This window comes from Engystomops pustulosus, chromosome 2 (assembly GCF_040894005.1).
Source record: "Engystomops pustulosus chromosome 2, aEngPut4.maternal, whole genome shotgun sequence".
NCBI classification, from domain to species: Eukaryota; Metazoa; Chordata; class Amphibia; order Anura; family Leptodactylidae; genus Engystomops; species Engystomops pustulosus.
Window position 1 is genome coordinate 132,282,920 of NC_092412.1, and position 22,329 is coordinate 132,305,248.

General features: G+C 41.2%; 1 protein-coding gene across 6 annotated transcripts in view; it reads right to left on the bottom strand.

The window, feature by feature from the left end:
- VMP1 (vacuole membrane protein 1) overlaps positions 1-22,329 on the bottom strand; it is a 97,665-nt gene that overhangs the window by 65,380 nt on the left and 9,956 nt on the right. The window contains exons 2-6 of one of the 6 annotated variants that reach the window (XM_072136462.1): positions 19,190-19,278; positions 15,864-15,951; positions 11,180-11,315; positions 10,428-10,518; positions 8,873-8,983 (exon numbers count right to left, since the gene is read on the bottom strand). In XM_072136462.1, coding sequence (XP_071992563.1) covers positions 8,873-8,983; positions 10,428-10,518; positions 11,180-11,315; positions 15,864-15,939 — 414 coding nt within the window. In that variant the 5' untranslated portion in view covers positions 15,940-15,951; positions 19,190-19,278. Of the gene's footprint in view, positions 1-8,872; positions 8,984-10,427; positions 10,519-11,179; positions 11,316-15,863; positions 15,966-19,189; positions 19,279-22,329 lie in introns of all 6 variants that reach the window. The other 5 variants (XM_072136463.1, XM_072136461.1, XM_072136466.1 and 2 more) reach the window with 5 other exon arrangements.

Here is a 22,329-nt window from a genome sequence, read left to right on the forward strand (position 1 = left end):
ATCTGCTATTCTCTATGTTATTGTGATCAAAAGATGGACTGGATCATGGCAGAAGGGAAACAACCCATAAAACAATTCTTTGAGAAACATTTCTGCTTTGTGTGAGGAGATAATACCAGGGCCGCGAATTGTGGGGGCCCCCAACTGGCAAATTTTGTGGGGCCCCATGAATATTAGTTAGCCTTCTTAATCTGCCATGTCACAAATATATATATATCACAGGACCTAGACATTTAGAAACTATAGAGGGCTGGCCACTCTCTTTAATGACATCTAGTGCATAAAAACAGTAATAAAACGAGAACTGAAACTATAACATAACTAAACGTATTATGTAGGAACAGTAAGGTACAGCAGTGACCTATCCAGGGTAGCACTGATACCAGAATTTGGAATTCTATACAGGTACGTAGTGTAGTGCCAGAATACTCAGTAACAAAATGATACTTTGCCATCAAAAGAAAAATAATATTTTGGGTCAGTGAGACAACCCCCCATTACAGAGTATAGGGAAATATCTTATCTCGCAAGCTCAGGCAGGGACAGTCTCTGTGGTAGCAATTTCGGCTTCTGTCGTCTACACAGACGTCTACACAGTGCAGCACATAGCACCATGTCAGGTGCAATCAGAGACACCACTTTCTGCCATCACACGGCTGCTTGTGCTGGGACTTTTGGCGAGGGAAAGGACAGCATTACAGCGGTAAAGGTGAATGGCAACTGCTCTATCAAATATGGCTTAGTACTATTGTCTTAGTATACCTGGATGCAGAGATTGCCTGTAAATTACAGAAACAGGCATCTGCTGCACTTTACTGAAACATAGGGGCTCATTTACCAAGGGCTCCAAGGCCGCACTTTCATGGGGTTTGACGATTTTTTTCCGTTTTGCACCGAATTACGCCGGGATATTGGCGCAAGCGATCAGATTTTGGCGCAATCTTTCAGCGCCAGCTTTCACGCGACAGAAATGGGGGGGTGGGGGCGTGGCCATCACAAAACCCGATAGATATGGAAAAAACGTGGAATTTAAAAAAAGAATTGTGTTGCAAAATCAATCACTGACATGCATCGGGAATAGGTTGGTGAACTCCAGAAGACCTCGGCGGACTTCAGCGCAGCAGCGACACCTAGTGGATATCAGGCGCACGACCTTAGTGAATCGGTGGAAGACCCGAATCCTCGTCCGAGAACGCGCTGCTGGATCACGACAGGACCGGGTAAGTAAATGAGCCCCATAGAGGCAAAATATTTACCCCGGGAATGCCTCAGTAGAAATACTATCCCTGTAATCTGACAAATACAGGAACTCTGCAGTGGGAGTAATGTAGCACTTCACAGAATATATGTATAGATCCAACACCACAGATTGATACATCAAAATGAACAAATAAAAACTATGCTTTTGTTCACTCACTACTTGTTCAATCTCTCACTTCCCCTGCCTTTCTGGATATATGTACACATATTGGTGGTACACACCATGAGAGGTCACTACTAACCTAAAGTACTACATTAACTATATGCTGTAATCTCACTGCAGCAGAACACAGTGGTAGGGGAAAGGGGGGAGTGCGCCTGCACAGTGTAACAGCCTGTGAAGCTACAGCATGGTAACACTCCTCAGAGCCCTTCTGACTCATTCACATTATTTAACCATTAATTTTAGAACTGAAGAGGCCATAGCCAACATACGATAATATAAGATTACCACAGTTATGATGCCTGGATCTATGAAGAAGTGTCCCTGGTTTTAATGCTCAGTTTTAAATGGTAGATTCTATAGTTATCTAATTGGGTTATTTAAAGCTGACCACAAACAATTAACATAAGACAAAAATAAAAAGTGATTTTTCCCTTCTATTTACAGAAATACCAACTATGCAAAATGTAAATGTTAAGAAGGAAGTTCTGCTATATGGCCAAATATGGCTCATCTAAGAATGTACTAACACACTGAATAAATGTTGGCTGAAGCTTCCGATTTTCGGGAGGACAAAGCAACTTATATGTAAAAAGATGTAACTCTCCAGAAGTTGTCCCAGGGAAGAAGCATTGGGCATATGGGGTTGGGAAAACTCCTCTGTCATAGGCACTGCTCCCAAACATATGAGGCAGATCTCTTGTTCATCACATCAAAAAATGTTCTTTAGCTCACATACAGAGTTTGACTCAAAGCATAAAGGCAGCCTTTACATTCCATTCAAACTAGAGAGTGACATAACTTTACGTAGGTTGTAAACAAACAGGAAGAAGTCTAGAAATAGTGGAGTGAAACAGTGGTGAAAATACTAAATTTAAACATGCTTTATTAATTAAAACACATTCAACAAGAACTTAAAAGAGTAAAAAAAAATTAAAAATCCTGAGATGTGTGTAAAAGATCCCCACGTTTCTAAACCAACAGTTACAATAATCATACTGTTGACTTATTTTTCTTGTGCCTATTATCCACCATTAGGAAATTACGGTAAGTAGATACTAGTGATGTGGTCATTTTCCCCATACGATGTAACCATGTTTGTCCCATGACACATTTACTTCCCATCACAATCCCAGTGTACTTTATTTACTCAGGTTTCTGCCATTTTTGCAGTTTGTAAACCACAATAAAAATAAAACAAAGAAACATTTCAGTTTTCCACTTTACTAAAGCAGATGTGTCATCCATCCTAATGATTCACAAGGCTTCTTAATGAGAAAATGCTCTATGTCTATGTGGGATAGACACATTATACATGATGTAATATGGCACCATAGTTATGAAATCAGACGGAAAGTCCCTTACAGTGCCCCTGTATTAATATCCTTGAGCTCTCACAAGCCCCGACGTTCAAAGACAGAGATTAAGTATCAAGTGTACTGCTTTTATTCTTCACTACTGTGTGTTCTATAATTGGCTCAAGGAAGCATTTCTGTGCATTTACTCAGTGTTCATTAGACGCTTTAATGCTTGTTTCATATGTTAGTATACGAGTGTCCTGACTAATATATACAAACAGTTTCACCACAAATCAAGAAATCCTGTCCCTGCACCACATCCAATGCAGCCATGGCTCCACAGAGACAACAACAAGCAAAGGATTTATCTTTATACCAAAATAGAAAGATGAATAAAAAACTGCACCCATAGTATGTATTTTGTGACGTTAGCCCTTCACTATTCGGTTATTTGTGACCTCGCACACTCCATTTAAATGCACTTCAGAGAAAACAATAATGGAAACAGAATGTACAGTAAAACCTTTGAAGCATTGCTAATCACTAAAAATTGCATTAAAGATGTTCTTTCAAAGAAGATGGACTGTATGCATAATATAAGGTCGAGTTGCGAATGTGGTCTGGATAAAGGGGTGGTCTTTAGGAGTTTTGATTGTTTAATGCGCTAATTCACAACAGTTTACTATAGGTAAAACAGTACTGTACTGCCCTCTAGCTTTCCAGTAAGGTAATGCTGTATGGCCACGGACATTGACAGCCACAAGGTGCAATAATGAACGAGTTGACAATCACCAATTTACAGTTATTACAAATATTTGTTTAATTTTTGGATTTTTTTACACTTACTTATATCTACGGTAACGACCAGGGGACATCGCCGCACATGCGTTGAAGCCTCTCTCTAAGGCATGCCGTTCGCACTCGCCAGCGTGTGTGCTAGCCGCACACGTGATTGATGCTCCGATGTTCATGCTGCTTGGCCAGATATAACTAGTTGATTACACACAGCATGCACGTCTGCTACGCGGCCAATTGAGGAAGAGCATGTGATGCACAAATGTGCTCCTTGGGAGTGTGGTAACCTGGGAACTAAGGTTATCATGCGGAGCACAGCTGCCATCTTTAGACATCAATTCATGCCACCGGCAATAAAAAGTACAAAGGAATTCTAATAACCGGAAAATTGAAAAACCACGGGTGTATTAAATAGGGAACATAAAAAAAGAGATGCTAGGATTTTTGATTTTTGGATAGAACGGCCAAATAAGTCCTTTAAGGGTTCATTCAGAAATTTTTGACATGCTATCCATTTTTTGCAGATAGAATACAGACCCAATCATTTATATGCATCTGTTCACATGTCCGTTTTTCATGGATGTGCAGACTGTGAAAATAAAATAGCAGCATGTACTACTTTTTTCTCACATGCGGACCACAGAACTCCATAGATTGTTCTCAATTGTTGCTGCAAAACCAACTTGGCCGGGCAGAGAGCAGATTAAAAACTGGATGTGGATACAATACGGACTGCACACAGACAGCCCTAAGGCCGGCGCCACACAGGGCGCTTTGTCTGCGCTTGCGAACGCAAACGCAGACAAAGTCGCGAAACACCGGCGGCTCTTTCCCGATCGCAGGCGTTTCCATAGAAACGCCGATGCGATCGGGCCGAGGCCCGCCCCGGTGGGCGCGACTTTGTCTGCGTTTGCGTTCGCAAGCGCAGACAAAGCGCCCTGTGTGGCGCCGGCCTAAGGCTTCCTGCATGTCCAATGGATTTTTGTTTGCATTCTGTGAGTCTTCCCCAGGTGAGCTCTGCTCACACGCCAATGACCATTGAAAATGATTGCCTAGGTATAGAACCTTCTTTATATTTTGCATCTTGGGCAGCTGGCTCATGCATGGGGCTGTGAAATTTTGCTCTATAGAGGCACATGATGACGTGTTCTAGCTGTAGAAAATACAGCTAGCACACAATCTCATTTCCTCGTTGTGTGAGGGTAGCCCAAGGGTGCAGTCACAGGGTGCGTTCGTGAGCATACCCTTAGGGTGAAGACACACATGGCGTTTTTGGGCCGTTTTTACTAAGTGCGTTTTCAGATCGTTAAAAAACGCATCCGTTTTTGTCCGTTTTTCATTGCGCAATTTCTGAAAAACGGACAAAAACGGATGCGTTTTCAAAAAACACATGCGTTTTTAAAAAACTGATGCGTTTTTTAACGCATGCGTTTTTAACGATCTGAAAACGCACTTAGTAAAAACGGCCCAAAAACGCCATGTGTGTTTTCACCCTTAAGGTGATGAAATTTTTTTTCTTTTAACCCATTTGTGACTGATGGTCATTGGTGACTTAATGTCTAGTTCAATTTTTGCAGCTCCCTTCTGCTCTTCTTTAACCCCTTAATGACCTGGCCCTTTTTTGTTTTTTCATTTCCATTTTTCAATCCCCACATTCAAAAATCTATAACTTTTTTATTTTTACACGTAAAGAGCTGTGTGACGGTTTGTTTTCTGGGTAAGAAAAAGCACTTCATAGTAATGGTATTGAATATTCCATGCCATGTACTGGGAAGCGGGGAAAAAAATTTCAAATGCAGTCAAAATGGTGAAAAAACGCATTTGTGCAAGTTAACATGTGGGCTTGGATTTTACAGATTTCACTGTGCGTCCCAAATGACATGTCTACTTTATTCTTTGGGTCAATATGATTACGGGGATACCAAATTTGCATAGGTTTTATAATGTTTTCACACATTTACAAAAATTAAAACCTCCTGTACAAATTTTTTTGCGATGATGTTTTCAATTTTAGAATTGAAAACATTTTTACGACTGTACAACCTTTTGATCACTTTTTATAGATTTTTTTTTATATTTTTCAAAATGGCAAAAAGTGGCATTTTCGACTTTGGGCACTATTTTTCATTACAGGGTTAAATGCAGTTATTATATTTTGATAGATAAGGCATTTTTGGAAGCGTCGATACCTAATGTGTTTATGATTTTTACATTTTTTTTAATATTTATATCAGTTCTAGGGAAAGGGGGGCGATTTGAATTTTTAGGTATTTTATTATAATTTTTTTTTACTATTTTTCAGACTCCCCAGGGCACTCTAACCCTAGGTTGTCTGATTGATCCTATCATATACTGCCATACTACCTTGGGAAGACCCGAGGCTGTCATGGCAAAGGATCTTCATGGATGACATCACGGGGAGCGATGATCCTCTGCAAGATGGCGTTGCATGGGCACCGACATCTTTTTGAAGCCGCCGGCAGCTTTGCCGGGATAACAGACGTGTTCGGTGGTTGATGTTACCGGTAAGTATTTGCTGCAAACTTCAATTTATTCATTTTTTTAAATATATATTTACTATAATCAATTGTATGACCACTGTTACATCTTGTGTCACCCCTCCCCCCTCATAGATTGTAAGCTCTGGTGAGCAGAGCCCTCTATCCTTGTTTTTCATCTATGTTATTGCTCTGTAATTTTTTATTTTGTTAAAGATTTATTAAGGAAATCTAACACCAGGATAAAGAATTGTAAACCCAGCACACTTTGCCCTCTCTGGTAGGATCTGCTTAGCTTTTAGGACCTTATTTTACAAAAAAAAAAAAGGTTTTAAAAACTATGCAAATTATCCGGAGGAGCCCGAGGCTCCAAACATGTCAATGGAGCCTGGAAACCCTCAGGCTCATTTGCATAATTTATAAAACCTTTTTTTCGTAAAAATAAGGTCCTAAGAAGCTAAAAGAAGAGCAGATCCTGTCAGAGGGGACAAACACCAGCATGTAAATGTTCTTGGTGTACAATCCTTGATCCTGGTGGTAGAAGTCCTTAAAGGGGTTGTCCGAGTTTAAAAAAAAAAAATATATATGTGGCCGGGAGTAGGCTGACTTGGTGTACTTACCTCCCGGTGCCCTCCCGTATCCAGCGCTGCTGTCGCTCCGGTCCGGGCGCCATGTAAACAAACATGGCCGCCGGAGCAGCGCTGGATTCAGCTTCCGGCCGGCCGTGGCCGGGTACGCCTATCCGTCCCTATACACAGCATTGTGTATGGGGGCCGGAAGGTTGTCGTGTCCGGCCGGAAGCTGAATACGGGAGGGCACTGGGAGGTAAGTACAGCTTTATTGTTTTAGTCAGCCCACTCCCGGCCACATATATATTTTTATCAAAACTCGGACAACCCCTTTAAAGTTTGAACAATAACATGGTAATATGCAGTACCAATTCATTCCATTAGGTGGCACTGTTGTATTAAAATACCAAGTTATTATATTCCAAGCTTTTCCAATAAACAGGCTTGTTATGTAAATGGTACTGTACAATAATTAATTTTAGGCCATGCACCAGACAAGCAAAGGACATATATGTATCCACTGAGCGTAGGTTATAAATATATAGGACTGTGATAGTACACCATGGGGGTGTTAGGCTGAAATAAAGCAGCTGTTGAGCCTCAAATCACTAGTCTAGACGAATGGCTGCCTGTGAATTTTACAAATATCCATATTTAAATATAAGTGTCTAAGGGCAGGGAATGTTATAAGTTAGTCTGTGTGATCGCTCACTGTCTCCATGTCGAACAGGAACAGATTATTAATAGTGTATTCTGCAGGAAATCTTCATGATGCAACAGGACTGACATAGCTCCACTGGGAGTTGCCTCCAAGCTGCCAGGCAGGGATCAGGTCCAGTTAGATCACAAAACAAACACTACTGAAGTCCAAAGGCAGTGCTATACTGCACCAGAGCGAGCCAAAAATACTTATATTAAATACAAAAAAACAAAATAAGTCCTGGACAACCCCTGTAATGATACTTTCAAAGAAAAGGCAAAATCATAACTATGTTTACATGCAGGGACAGACTGGCAAGAGCCGATGGGTCTTGTGGCTCACAGATCCCTGTACTGGGCCTGTGTGAAAACTCACTCATCCTGTGCAGCAAGGCTGCAGCATGTATCTTCATATATGTTAACCCATTATCTGCCAAAGGTGTATTTCAGAAACATGCATTGGGGTCATTTTAAAGATCCAGAGTTATAAGCCGCTAAAGTGACTGAGCCCAATGTAAATGCGCAGAACTCATTTCACAACAGTAGTGTTCATCTTTAAAATTAGCCCAGTTTCATACTGATAGCTCACATAGATCTTGGGATAGCTCAAGTTAGAGAGGGAAAGGGGCTGACATGTTCAGGTGCGACAAAGAAGAAGCATAGATCCTCCTCTGACCCAAGGAGAGCGGTAATATGGACTGCACTCCACTGTATGTCAGATATCCGATCACTTGTTTAAAATGTAATAGTCCAGATGCACTTGTAATGTGTTTCAAGATGTAATGCAAATGCAGACTGAGGCCAGGTTTACACATTGTGCTTGAATTGTGCTTTGAAACGCAATTCAAGCGCGGCAAGAAGTAGCTTCTCCTGATCACAGATGCATTTAGACCTAGATTAATGGGAATGAGTGACACGTTTTGCATGGTTTACTGGAAAATCACTTATTGCATTTTCCTGATTGCAGGCATGTTTGTCTAAAGATGCAGTCACATGTTGCAGTTAAAACTGCATCACAATCAGCTTTGAGGTGGTTCAAGTTGCAGTTGTGTATATATGCAGTGCTATATAATCCCGAGCAACCCCTTTAACACCTTAGGGTGCGGTCACACGTGGCGTTTTGGACCCGTTTTTGACCTGTTTTTAATAAGATAATTGGGAAAACCGGTCAAAAACGAATGAGTTTTTTTAACGGACTGCTTAAAAACTGTTTCAAAACGCCACGTGTAACCGCACCCTTAGTGAAGCGGCCAGAAAAGACTCTAGTGACCGCTGATCAGCAGCTTTGATTAACCCCTTTAGATCCAGCAGTCACAAGACCACCAAATCTATAGAGCCAGCAGCGGTAATGGTACGTCATGGGGCCATCAAGGAAATATAGAGGGCTCAGCAAAGAACCAGTGCTAAGAACCATGGTCTGTGTGATCATGACTTGCTGACCCCACCTACAACAGAGAAACACTTTAAACATTTTTTTTCCAAAGATATCTTTTTACCTTCTTAAAATCGCCATTGCGAAAGTTTCCTGAAAGAAACATAAGTTTGCATGTCCCAAAATTCAATCTTCAAGTAAAACATAAGTGATCTTACCAAATATAGAAGGAAGGTGTGTAGACCTGTTCCAAGTCCCACAGATGACAGAATGCCTAAGCCTACCCAGTAGGCACACCATAAAAATTTCTTTTCAACATACTGTACATACTGCAAAAGAAAGGAATTTGTAAGTATTTTACCAATAGGCTACAGTCTTAGTTATGCATGGTTTTACTATATTTAATTAACAATAATCACAATAAATGACCGTGATATCCATTCTCTGTGATCCATCTCTCACATAAAAGGAAACCCAACACCACGGATCTACCTATTAAGGTAGATTGGGTGGTAGGTGCCTCTATTGTAAGTGAGCATAACCCTTTTAAGGGCTAACCCTCACCTAGCCTGCACCTTTTTATAACTTTTATTGCCCCAATATGCGCTTATGGGGCTTGTAAAGAAGCCATCAATCAGGGACTACTGGAGCACAGACATTCTGCATCACACCCCCATGTTCCACATGGCAATGCGCAGGATGCGCTTTGAAGCACACACAGTGCCCACTCAGAGATGACCCCAGTTTTGATTGTTTGTTTAAAGGTCAGGCCCATATTAGACCATTTTAGTGCCAAGTTTTCTCAGGCATATACCCCCACCCCCACCAAAAATGTGGCCATAGACGAGTCCCTGGTACAGTTTAAAGGGAGACTTCAATTCTGCCAGTACCTGCCCAATACGAGGTCAAGGTATGGCGTGATGATGTATAAGCTGTGCAAAAGTACATCAGGGTATACCTACAAGTTCAGGGTATATGAAGGGAAGGACTCCACTATAATGCCCCCAGATTGCCCCCCGCCTTCTGGGTATTACTGCGAAGATTTGGTGCATCCACTGCTGGATGCATTTTTGACCAGCATGTTGGGGGTTAAAAAGTTCACCACAAATTCATTGAGGAGTGTAGTTGTACGGATTAGAATAGTTTGAGATGTTAGGCTCATAAAATGGTGTTACATTCGGGGGTTTATAGTACATAAGCCTTTATAGGGCGCATTCAAACTAATAAATATTTTAAAGGGGAGCTGTGATTGGTTGCCATGGGCAATTAGAAAAATTCTGACTTTCAGACAGTTTGATAAATCTGCCCCTATCTGTCCATGAACAATCATCCTGCCAGGACCTTAATCTTATATTAATGAATATTGTCATAAAATCCTGGTAGGGCGACTCTGTATGACAGATAGAGATCACATGACCCTTCATTTGCGTCCATATTATGGACAGGAGAGTCTGGCTGAAGTTATACTAGATCCTGCCCCACACACTTAAACACACATTACTAAAAACTTGAGGCAAAGTGGCCAACCTCTTCATACGTGTCCTTTTGTGTGAAAAAGTTATTTGGTTGTAATGTAGTACCAGTATGTAGGAATACTGAGGGGTTCATTTTAAACTGATAATTTGTCCGTGCAAGGTGGAAGGGAGGGATTTATAATAAATGTGTATGTAGAAGAAATGTATGTATGATGAAACAATCATTTCTTTCAGTTAGTAGAGTAATATTATAACTAGCAACAATGTAGAATACCTGTCAAAGAAGCAATTAACCTACCTGTTGATGTGCTCCTTCAATATAATACGCTACTGTAAGAAGTGAAACCAGGAGCATTAGTGAGCCCACCATCCCACGACGGTGCCATAATCTATGGGAGAGAATGAAATAATGAACAATCATTCTTTATACATTAAAGCAAATCTACCACTTACAGCAGCTCAATTTAAACCATGGACACTTGCATTTAGCTGAGGGAACCCTGATGAAGGCACTTCTCTTTTTCCATTAAAACTCATCTTTTCTTCACAAATCGCCTCTATATTTTATGCAAATTAACGAAGGACCCTCATAGTTCCTTTGCTAATCATTTATTTACACCTCCTGCTCGGATTCTAATCCCCTTCCCCCCAGGAGAGCCAGGGATGTCGCTGAGGAGCAGGCAGCTACACATGGAGGGAGCCGGCAGCGCATGTGCAAGTGTTCCCGAGAATCGGGTGACATTGGTGGCTCAAGAGAACTGCTGAATCCAAGAGAGGGGGTGTGATAGAATCAAAGCAGTAAACATGAATAAACGATTAGCAGAGGAGTGAGCGCCCTCTGGTGGCTGGGAGGGGACTGCTTGAAACAAATATTTATTTACCTCCTGGCACCCTACGCTGCCATCTCTCCGGTCCATGCCCCATGTAAACAAATAGGGGCATGGGAGCCACTCAGCTTCTGGCCCCCCAAGGTGGCCTCCACGCCCACCCGTCCCTACCCATACGATTAATCCCCGAATGACATAAGAAGGAATAGTAGTAAATTCTTACTTCAAGCTCCATTCCTTCAAGTTTATTAAGGTTTGAAGAAAAAAATACTGCAAGGTAATGAATGGCTTCCTCCAGAGAACTATACTCTGCCGTTCTTCACGGTCCCTCTGTTTCTTCTCATTCAGTAAGCTAGCATCTAAAAATAACACAAGAAAAATAGGTTAGGACAAATGTTTTCTGGATCATTGTAAAATTTCCTCACAGTTTATGATTCAGAAGGCTGGTGAAGCATGCCCTAAAGCTGCACTACCATCAATTGACTACCACAGTGGAAATACAAAGTAATCATAAGCCTTGTCCAGGTTAAACACAAAACTACACTACTACACTACACTACTACTTTCAATTGGCACCCCAAATGACGAGTCTTTATTCTTTGGGTCAGTCACAGGTATACCAAATTTATATAGGTTTTATAATGTTTTCATACATTTACAAAAATTAAAACCTCCTGTACATAATAAAGTTCTTTATTTTTCCATCTTCGGGCACTAATAACTTTTTCATACTTCAGCGTACGAGTGCAGTGTCGTTTTTATGCAACTTTTGATGACGTTTTCAATGCTACCATTTTGAGAACTGTACGGCCTTTTGATGACTTTTTATTTAATTTTTTTATATTTTGTAAAATGGGAAAAAATAGCATTTTTGAATTTGGGTGTACATCGGACATTTTGGGGCACAGCAATACCCAATATGTTTATGATTTTTATTGTTTATTTATATTAGTACTAGGGAAAGGGGGCGATTAAAATTTTTTTCTTCATTTTTTTAACCCCTAGGACGTTATAGTACGTCCCCGGGGCTAGATGCTTAGCGCACGGGGACGTTCTATAACGTCCTGCTTCTGGCACCGGCTCACGAACGGAGCCGGTACCAGAAGCAGCGGCTGTCAGCTGTCTAGTACAGCTGACAGCCTGCGCTAACACCCGCGATCGGAGCCGGCTCCGATAGAGGGTGTTAACCCCTTACACGCCGCGGTCAAACATGACCGCGGCGTGTAAGGGTGTTTGCGCTGTGGATCGGATCCCCCGTGCCGCTTACCGGGGGATCCGATCCACTTCTGGGCAGCTCCGAGGACTGGCATGTGCCCCGGAGCTGCCCGGTCTCCATGGCAGCCAGACCCCTTCCGGGTCTGACTGTAAACTGTCTGAGCATGCGCAAGCTTGCTCAGACAGTTTACACTGCTCAACAATAAAATAGTATTGTAAAGCAGTGTATTGAACTTAAACCAGTGATCAGAGCATCACTGGTTCAAGTTCAAGTATGTATAAGTAAAAATATGCAAAAACACTTAACACTACACATTATAATAAATAAAAAATAAATACATAAAAATATAAGCCCCTAAAATGTCACTTTCCCATAAAAACACTTAATAAAGTATAAAAAACACAAAAACACAAAAAACCCCGCATATTTGGTATTGCCGCGTCCGTAACAATCTGTATAATAAAACAGAATCGTTACTGGACCCGCACGGTACACGCCGTAGAAAAAAAAACGCAAAAACGTTCTGAAAAAAGATCATTTTCAATTAATACCCTATAAAAATGCTCTAAAAAGGGATTTAAAAAATGTTTTGCACTCTAAAATAAGACCACTAAAAAGAACAATCCTTCTCGCAAAAAATAAGCCCTTAAACAGATTTGTGAGGCGAAAAATAAAAAAGTTATGCATATGAAAGACGGTGATGCTAAAAGTAACAACATTTTTGCCAAATTACTTTTTCTGCACTAAAAATGGGAAAAAATAAAAAATCTATATAAATGAGGTCTTTTTGTAATCGTGGCGACCCATAGAATAAAAATAATATACTATTTTTATGGTATGGTAAACAGCCAAAAAAAAACCCATAAAAATCTTCCTGAAAAGTGATGATTTTAATTTCCTCCACCAACAAAGAGTCAATAAAATCTCACCAATTAGCCTATAGATTCCCCCAAATTACGTACCAGAAAAGTGCATCTCATGTGGCAAAAGAAATAAGCCCCTATAGGTCCACATTAAAAAAAGAAAAAAATTATAGCCTGTACAATGTGACATAGCAAATCTGATCTGGATGGCACCTCCTTCCCTTCTATGCCCGGCCGTGCGCCCATACAGCAGGTTACCACCACATATAGAGTATCCGTGTACTCGGGAGAAATTGGGTAACAAACTTTGTGGAGCCTTTATTCATTTAATCCATTGTAAATGTTTAATTTTCCACCCAAAATGAGTGTATTGTGAAAAAATATTACAATTTGCAGACTGCACCTCCATTTTGTTTTAACCCCTATAAAACACGTAAAGCGTTAACAAACTTCTTAAAAGTGGTTTTTCATACGTTGAGGTGTGTAGTTTCCACAATGGGGTATTTTACGAGTCCCACTATTATTTAGGCCTCTCAGTGTCAATTAGAAGTTGAGCAGGTCCATCTAAATACAGGTTTTGGTGATTTTACAAAAAATGGGCCTAAGGAGATGAAATGCAACATGCCCAAATCTGTTTAATCTTTGACATGTGTCACAGAGAGTTTGAACATTCTTATTTAAAGGAGAACTATCATCAAGTCTCTTTAACGTTGACTGTACAGCTCCCAGCCTTTATCTATTTAAAGATAAATCTGTGAGAGATACAGACATCAGCTACACAAGTAGCTGACATGTGCTCTTCTCCCTCATATACACATGGCTGCATCAAGCTGTTGTATCTCATACACACAGGCTGCAGGGGTGTGGCTGCCAGAATGAGAAGCACATAGGGGAGCCAGGACCAGGAGTGTCACATTATCATACAGGCTGTCAGACAAGCAATGGGGGGTGTGGCTGTGCCTGACACTCATGAATAAGCTGGATTGCCGAGTATGATAATGATTCATTGGACCTCTCTCAGGTCATTTGCATACAGCTTTAGGTCCTGATTGTTTAAGTTTACAGGCATGTAGAGGGACTAGTACATGCAGGCTCCATATCAGTAAAAGCTCCCGGCAACTCCAGGACCTGCCGTGATATCATAAGTATTTCAGGTCATCCAATTACGTAGGAATGGTATGTAGCAGAGCAGTTTGTGTTTGAAAGTTTCGAAACAGTAGAAATGGGTATGTATGAAAGTTTTAAGACAAAAATAAAGACAGAGCTTAGACTCCGCGTCAGTTCTAATGAATGTCATCAGATCCTGCACACACAGCACAGTATATATACAATGCAACCTTTCTGAGCAGATCTCTTTGTACAGGAAAATGGTGGTCTGCAGATAGGAGGCACCTTCCATACGGTATAATGGCAAAATAGAAAAGAGGCTTCACTGTGTGTGCGTGTGTTTGTGTATGTATGTATACACAATGTGATGCTGTCATGTATTAAACTTTGTATTCCTATGTAGGCGTTTTATACTGTAGGTGGACACGTTTTAGGGTGCATTCACACATTGCAGTGACGCATGCGTTTTCAGATTTGCCTGATTTCATAGCTGTTAAAACTATGTTAACATTAGGTTAATGATATGTAAACATTGTTACCATACGTGTTAACCCTACAGTAAGGCATGCATTTTGTAAACGCAATGTAAACAGCTATGTAATCAGGCAAATCTCCTTTTCTCAGCTGTTCTGAGGCAGATATCCAGTGCTATATCTTCCCTGCCTTGCCCTGCACTAGATCTCTGTGCAAGCAGTAACACAGATTCTGTATCCTGATTGGCTGACTTGTTTGTGTACGTTCATGTGAATGCCCCGAATGTGTGTACAGAACCGTGGATACAGATGTCTGTGAGGGACAAGATTTCCCCTGTTCCTTATCAGTCTCTCAATCCCAGTCTGTGATTCTACAAAACTTTATCCCTCTGCACCTCATGATGCTCCCCTCCCCACCTTGTCATTGGCAGTATCAATACTGTGCAGATAATCTATTAACCCTTAGTGCTTACACAGCACAGGCTATAGACTGCATGTAACTGGTTAAATTATGATTTCTTTCACTAATTATGTTCCCTGCTCCTCCATGTGATGAAGCTGCCAGGCTGTCACCATCCTGTATGTGCAAGGTGCATGTTCCCAGAATTATTTTTGTCAGGCACTTTCAGAACATAAAATGCCATAACTTTGTAAAGAAAAGTGCAAGCAGCACAAAGTGGGCATTGTTCTGTTTGTTTTCAAAGGGGGAATCACATATAATAATTTGGTAACATCATTATAAAACTTTACAGTTATGCTTTAACCATGGAGGCTGCTGTGATTTCATATGATCAGATACATAAATGGGGCAAACGTTGCAGATGTAACAGGATCTTGGATAACGTCACTCTGGTCATATGACATGAAGTGCTGAATACGTAGAAGAGGCATGGGACATGGGGAGGAATAGATGGGAGTGGCTGGCTGAGCAGGGCACGCCCCCTCTGATGCGCTTATCCATAAATGGGAATATAACATAAAGTTGATTTATGAGGATGTAAAAAAAAAAAAACCCCTATTTTTAGCTAAAAGAAGGATGTCAGTATATAGGGCTCTATGGGAACCTGTCACCAGCTGTATATGTGAAAATGTGGCGGCAGGATCCCTTTAAGCTCCTAACTTACTTAGAGCAAATTAATAAACAAGTTTGAGGACAATGCTCTAGTCAGGCCACAAGACAATATCAAAACTATAATAATGAGGTTTTTCTAAGTTTCCACACCAAGAATTAGTAGAGATGCGGCATACCTGTAAAGCTTCCATTGTGTTGTTCTTTAGGCATTCCAACGCGCCTCTGTTCACAATCAGTTCCATTTTCTGCCATTTCATATGTCAGCTGAACTTGAAAAACTTAGAAAGATATAAAAAGAGAAACAAAAACACACGGTCATTCCAGGACATCACAGAAACGTAAATATTAGAGTCAATCAAAGACCTTATCAGACCACGGTACATCACTTTATCTAACGTCACAATTGATATCCTGTCACTCATTGGCCAAAGTCAGTCCCATGACCCTCCTTGCGATGGTGGAACTGGAGAAACTGTTTTTGGGTGGGCTTTTTGCACCTCGGCCCACACAGGTTTTTCCAGATTTACAAGTAAAACTAATGTGCAATATATATTTAAAAAGCATAATACCCTAAATTTAACACTCTCATTGTAACACAGTTAGCCCCCTTGCACAGGAAAAGGAAATTTTGGTTGTACTATACCATTTCTGTATGGGAAGCATACAGCCACATTCACCTCAATAGGAAATATGTCCATCTAAATCAGTGATGGCGAACCTATGGCACAGGTGCCAGAGTTGGCACTCTTAACCCTTTCTGTAGGCACCCAGGCTGTCGCCCCAGGATAGATTCTTCAGACAGGACTAGAATATTCCTGCAGTTCTCAGTTCTCCTGCTGCTATCAATGCTCTTTTAAAGAGGACCTGTCACCCTGGAAAACCCACCCACCAAATGTGCCCCCCATAATCCTCCCCCCAGCCCCTTTCTCCCTAGCCATTTTTATTAGAAATTTATGTGCAGTAAATTTATTTAAACCGATCCGACCTCTTACTAAATAAGAGGTCAGATCGTGTATCTGGTGTGCTGGCAGTCGGCCTTATTCATTAGGGGGCGTGCCGACACACCCCCAGCACCCCCCCCGCCAGCGGACACATTGTAGGAGAAGCCGGCAGCGATACGCAGCGCCCGCGCCACACTAACAGCGGCTGCAACTTGGCTGACTCACATTGCCGTGCACCGCGATGCGATGCTGCCGGCTTCTCCTACAATGTGACCGTTGGCGGGGGCGTGCTGGGAGTGTGGGGGCACGCCCCCTTATGAATAAGGCCAACTGCCAGCACACCAGATACACGATCCGACCTCTTATTTAGGCCGCATAGCTCCCTATGGAGAGGGGAGAGCAGACTCTTTATCCCTTATAACTAAGGAGTCTATGTTGTACTTCAGTTACTTAGAAATGGTCTTGATATTTCAGTCAGAGTGATTTTCTACTAAGAGCCATCACATTTAGGCACATTAAGCAGATGCTGAGAGCTTTATGAAGATTTAAATGTCAACACATGGGGTCTTCAGGTTACTTGCAACACTGTTCAGAACAACGCAGAATTTCTAGAAAATGTTCTAGTAACTGTTTTTAATACACCCCAGGGATTAATGAAAACAAAGACTTTTATTTCAAAATAGACACCAAATCTTGACTTTACCAGGACACATTTAAAAAAAAAAAAAAATGTCTCTAACATCTTTTATAAACAGTATAAGAGCATAGGGCGAAATTGTACTGATGACAGCGATTATAATATGCAAAGTAAAATTTGAACAAAACAATTTATAACCAGGGGATATCCACTCCCCCTGCTCCCTGCATCCCAATTAAGAGCAGCGGCTTTAATTTAAGCCATGTGTCTAGAACTAGCAAGCGTTCACACGAGAGTATGGAAAATATCAACAATTTTATAACTACATATAAACATTTTACGCCAACACTGGGGCATCTTGTTAAATGATACATAGTTGAAAGAAGTTCTGCCTAGCTCTGCAGCATTTCAAATGGTTGAAACATTGTGAAATGTTCTGGATCTACAAACTACAGTTTAATACCAGCAGAACTCGCCTGGGAAAAGTGTTTAGATTTTATTGGCTTTTATTAATTTAAGTAATATTTAATGGTTTTATTAATTTACTGTATATACTCAAATATACATATATACAAAAAAAAAAACCTCACCATTCTGACGCCCCCCCGTAGGTCCTCTTCTGTCTTCAGCTTTGGCTCCAGCTCCATCTTCGGCTCCCTGTGCGGTCCCCTAGCACACACCATGACGTAAGCCATTTGCCGACATCGGTGTGTGTGCTGCCATCGGCACACACTATGATGTCATCAATTGGCTGACGTCATGGTGTATTTGACAAGACCACACGGGGAGCTGAAAATTGAGGTGAAGGCAGAAGAGGACCTACGAGGGACGTCGCAAAGGTGAATACCGAGTTTTTGGGGGATTTTTTTTGGGTGGGGAGGGGGGTCTGCTGGCTATATATGGGATGTGGGGGGAGGGAAGGCACTGGCCATATACAGGGGGGCTGCTGGCTATATACTGGGGGACATGTGACCAATGCATTTCCCACCCTTGGCTTATACTCGAGTCAATAGGTTATCCCAGTTTGCGTTAAAATTAGGGGTCTAAGCTTATATTCGGGTCAATTTATACTCGAGTATACAGGCAGTCCCCAGGTTACGTACAAGATAGGGTCCACAGGTTTGTTCTTAAGTTGAATTTGTGTGCAAACTCCACTCCAGGAGTCTTTCATAGTTTGCAATATTCATGCTTGTTACCAATATAATTATTTTAGCAGTAATCTACGAGTATTGATATATCTCAATATAATCAGTACATTTCTGAAGGTTACCCAGGCAACCATCAAACAACCAGCTTAGTGCCGCCTGCTCACACAGCACATTCATAGTCACTAATAAACATCCGCTGAAGAAAGCGAACCATTTCCGACTAGTGTGCCTGGCAAGCTCTGGTCTTGGTCCCGGAAGTTCGGGTGCACATGAATGCGATGCTCACGCAAATCCAATATGGTAAGAGACTACCTTTTTATTTATTTCTACACTCACCGGCCACTTTATTAGGTACACCATGCTAGTAACGGTTTGGACCCCCTTTTGCCTTTAGGACTGCCTCAATTCTTCGTGGCATAGATTCAACAAGGTGCTGGAAGCATTCCTCAGAGATTTTGGTCCATATTGACATGATGGCATCACACAGTTGCCGCAGATTTGTCGGCTGCACATCCATGATGCGAATCTCCCGTTCCACCACATCCCAAAGATGCTCTATTGGATTGAGATCTGGTGACTGTGGAGGCCATTTGAGTACAGTGAACTCATTGTCATGTTCAAGAAACCAGTCTGAGATGATTCCAGCTTTATGACATGGCGCATTATCCTGTTTGAGGTTATTAGTGCCCCATTAGAACCCATTTTTTCTATTTTTCCTGTACTCTTTAAATTGCTTATAGTCAAGTAGATACGGTACATTAAGAAGCTACATTTACCTCACAAACACCAACCAAAGACGTTTTCCAGTTGCCCTTCACTTCTGAGACATTAAATAAAACACGGTTAGGACAGGTCCTCTTCAATCCTTTATTGGAGGAAATGACATGATTACCAAATCAGATTATCAATGACTATTTTAATAAGAGACTGAATAATACATTATCACAGCAAAGATACATTTGCAGATATATTGCAATGGGGTTAAAGAGGACCTGTCACCTGTAAAAACGGCACTAGGAGTTGCTTACTAAAGTAAGCAGCTCCTAGTGCTACAACAGACACAGCAGTGTTACACTGCTAGCGTTATCAGAAACCTCCGATAAGCTAGCAGGCCGGTGAAGCCTTCATGGATATCTGTGTGAGGCCGTGGAGCGTAGTTTATGTTTCTCTGCTCCCTGCACTCTAGCCCCGCTCCCTGCACTCTAGCCCCGCCCCCTGCTGTCCAGGACGGAGCTGAATCTGACACAGACACAAAGTTCCTGCCGGCAGCAGTGTGAGGAGTGTAAAGCCACAGACAGATAAGTTCTGTATCTGGGGAGGCACAGCAGATGTAGTGTGCTGTGGAATAGCAGAAATGTAAGAGAACTGACTGTCATTGTGTGTAATAATTCACAACAAGGGCAAAGTTTTTATATTGCGACCAGTGTGTGACTGGGTACAAGATGTATACAATCGTTTGCAAAAGAAAAAAATACTGTCCAATAAGGACAGCTATACCCATTGGTCACTAAAATTTAACTTTTAATTAATTCATAGTAAAAAGGGGAAGAGGATACTCCCCATCCACAGACGTGACATTAAAATTACCAGCAGTAATAGACTGCAGCCATAATAAATAGGTAGGGTTAAAGGGGTATTCTCGTCTTGGCATTCACATTCAGTTTGATAAATCTTCCATATATAAACATTTCTTCAATTAGATGTTATTAAAAATAATGTTCCTGTGTGAAGATAATTTCTCATAAATGTAGTCACGTTGTCCCTTAGAAACGAGATGGCTTCCTCGGATACGGCCACGTCTGCTGGAGGGATTGCAGAAATAAACTAAAAGGTTTTGTATATGAACTGTCCAGGAGTTACTGCAGGTCCCACAGCCGTCCTGTGGTAATGATCGTTGAATCCAGGAGGCCAGGCAGGGCTCAACAGCGCAAGTCTGGCCACCACTGCTAGAGTGTGACGTGGTCGTATCCTAGGAAGCTATCTGGTTTCTAAGGGACAACATGACTACATTTATGAGAAATTATCTTCACACAGGAACATTTTTTTTAATAACATCTAATTGAAGAAATGTTTATACATGGAAGATTAGTGAAACTGAATGTGAGTGCCCAGACGAGAATACCCCTTTAAGTCAAAACCACTAATAAAAGGAGGGGGTCGGTCTTCCTTTATGCCATAGTGCATGGTAGATGTCCTTCACACAACGCACCCCTATTAGTCTTCCCCTAATGTCTCAAGGGAGATGGGACTCCCTATTTCCATGACAGTTGAGCTCAGCGTGCTAAGGGGAGGAGGGGGGAAGGGGGGAAGGGAGGAACCCTATAGATCTGCCTCACACGCTATCCCTCATATAGACTGACTAATATATCCGACCGATTAGTGTTCTTGACCATATATTAATTCCCTATTCAGATGGCTGCTAAATGCTGCTAAACTAAAATCAACACAAAATTAGCCCCCCCCCCCCCCCCCCCGACATGTTTCACCACTAAGCCTGGCGTCCTCAGGGGTACCAGGGCTATTATATTATATATGAGACATTAGGGGAAGACTAATAGGGGTGCATTGTGTGAAGGACATCTACCACGCACTATGGCATAAAGGAAAACCGACCCCCTGCTTTTATTAGTGGTTTTGACTTAACCCTACCTATTTACTGCTGGTAATTTTAATGTCACGTCTGTGGATGGGGATTTTCCTCTTCCCCCTTTTACTCTGAATTAATTAAAAGTTAAATTCTAGTGACCAATGGGTATAGCTGTCCTTATTGGGCAGTTTTTTTCTTTTGTAAACGATTGTGTGTAATAGGCATCTCATGGATCTCATCATCTCATCTCTGATCTGCCTCATCTCTATTTCTATGTGTCAGATACTAGTACAATGTTCAGAAGCCAGATGAGAGTGTATATAAACCTGTACCCTGATAATATACCCAGATTGTCAGCACATATAACTAGAGAGATCATAATGCTTACAGAGTCCCGCCCACAACCTGGAAATTTGCACTGACCATCATTAGGAGCTTAAACAGCAATAAAACTGAGTAAAATTGTGAAGTAAATGGTTAAAAATGATATTTATTGTGTAAAAATAACTAGGGGATTGAAATTTGAGAATTTTCTTTCATGGGAAAACCCCTTTAAGGAATCCTTTTCCAAGTTTATTATTATGGTTATAGTAATTCATTAGTCTCATCAAAGCCATGTACATCTTTTTGTCGAGACACAGGCAATGTTCACATTTAGTTTACATGGGAAAGCAGAATCCAGGAAATATTTTCTGATCATTTATTTTTAAAACCTAAGGTGCTCTCTGATCTAAATACATAAGAATAAAATACAGTATGAAACTTCAACTTTTGCACTAAACTCCCAACATCCTCAGGTAGTATATGCAATTTCTAGAATTTCCTCTTTTATGTTAATTTTGCCTGTTTATGTAAAGTACCTAGAATAATGCTTTTGGTATTGTATTAAAGATGAAACCTTTAACATCACATTAGGATCATAGATCTCTGAGCCAGGCAGCTGCAGCTATAATTAGGAATGTGAGCTTTAGATAAAAAGAAATTCCCACCTTTTCCTTTAATTGCCTATTTCTCAATGTTTCCATAACTCACAGAACCACAAGCTTGATTAGGCCTCCTACACACGAACAAGCTTGGTTTGTGTAAAAAGACCAGTCTTCTGGTCAGATCCCACAGACCGAGCACAGTGCAGTGGACAGGACTCCTTGCAGCTTAGAGAAATATGTTGCAATGAGGTCATTACTTTTTATGGATAAATGGGTGAGATTTAACATACCGTATTTTCCGGTCCATTAGGCGCACCGGAATATAAGGCGCATTAGTCCGATGCGCCTTATATATGTAATAATTCCATATATAAGGCGCATCGGACTATAAGGCGCAGGGTCG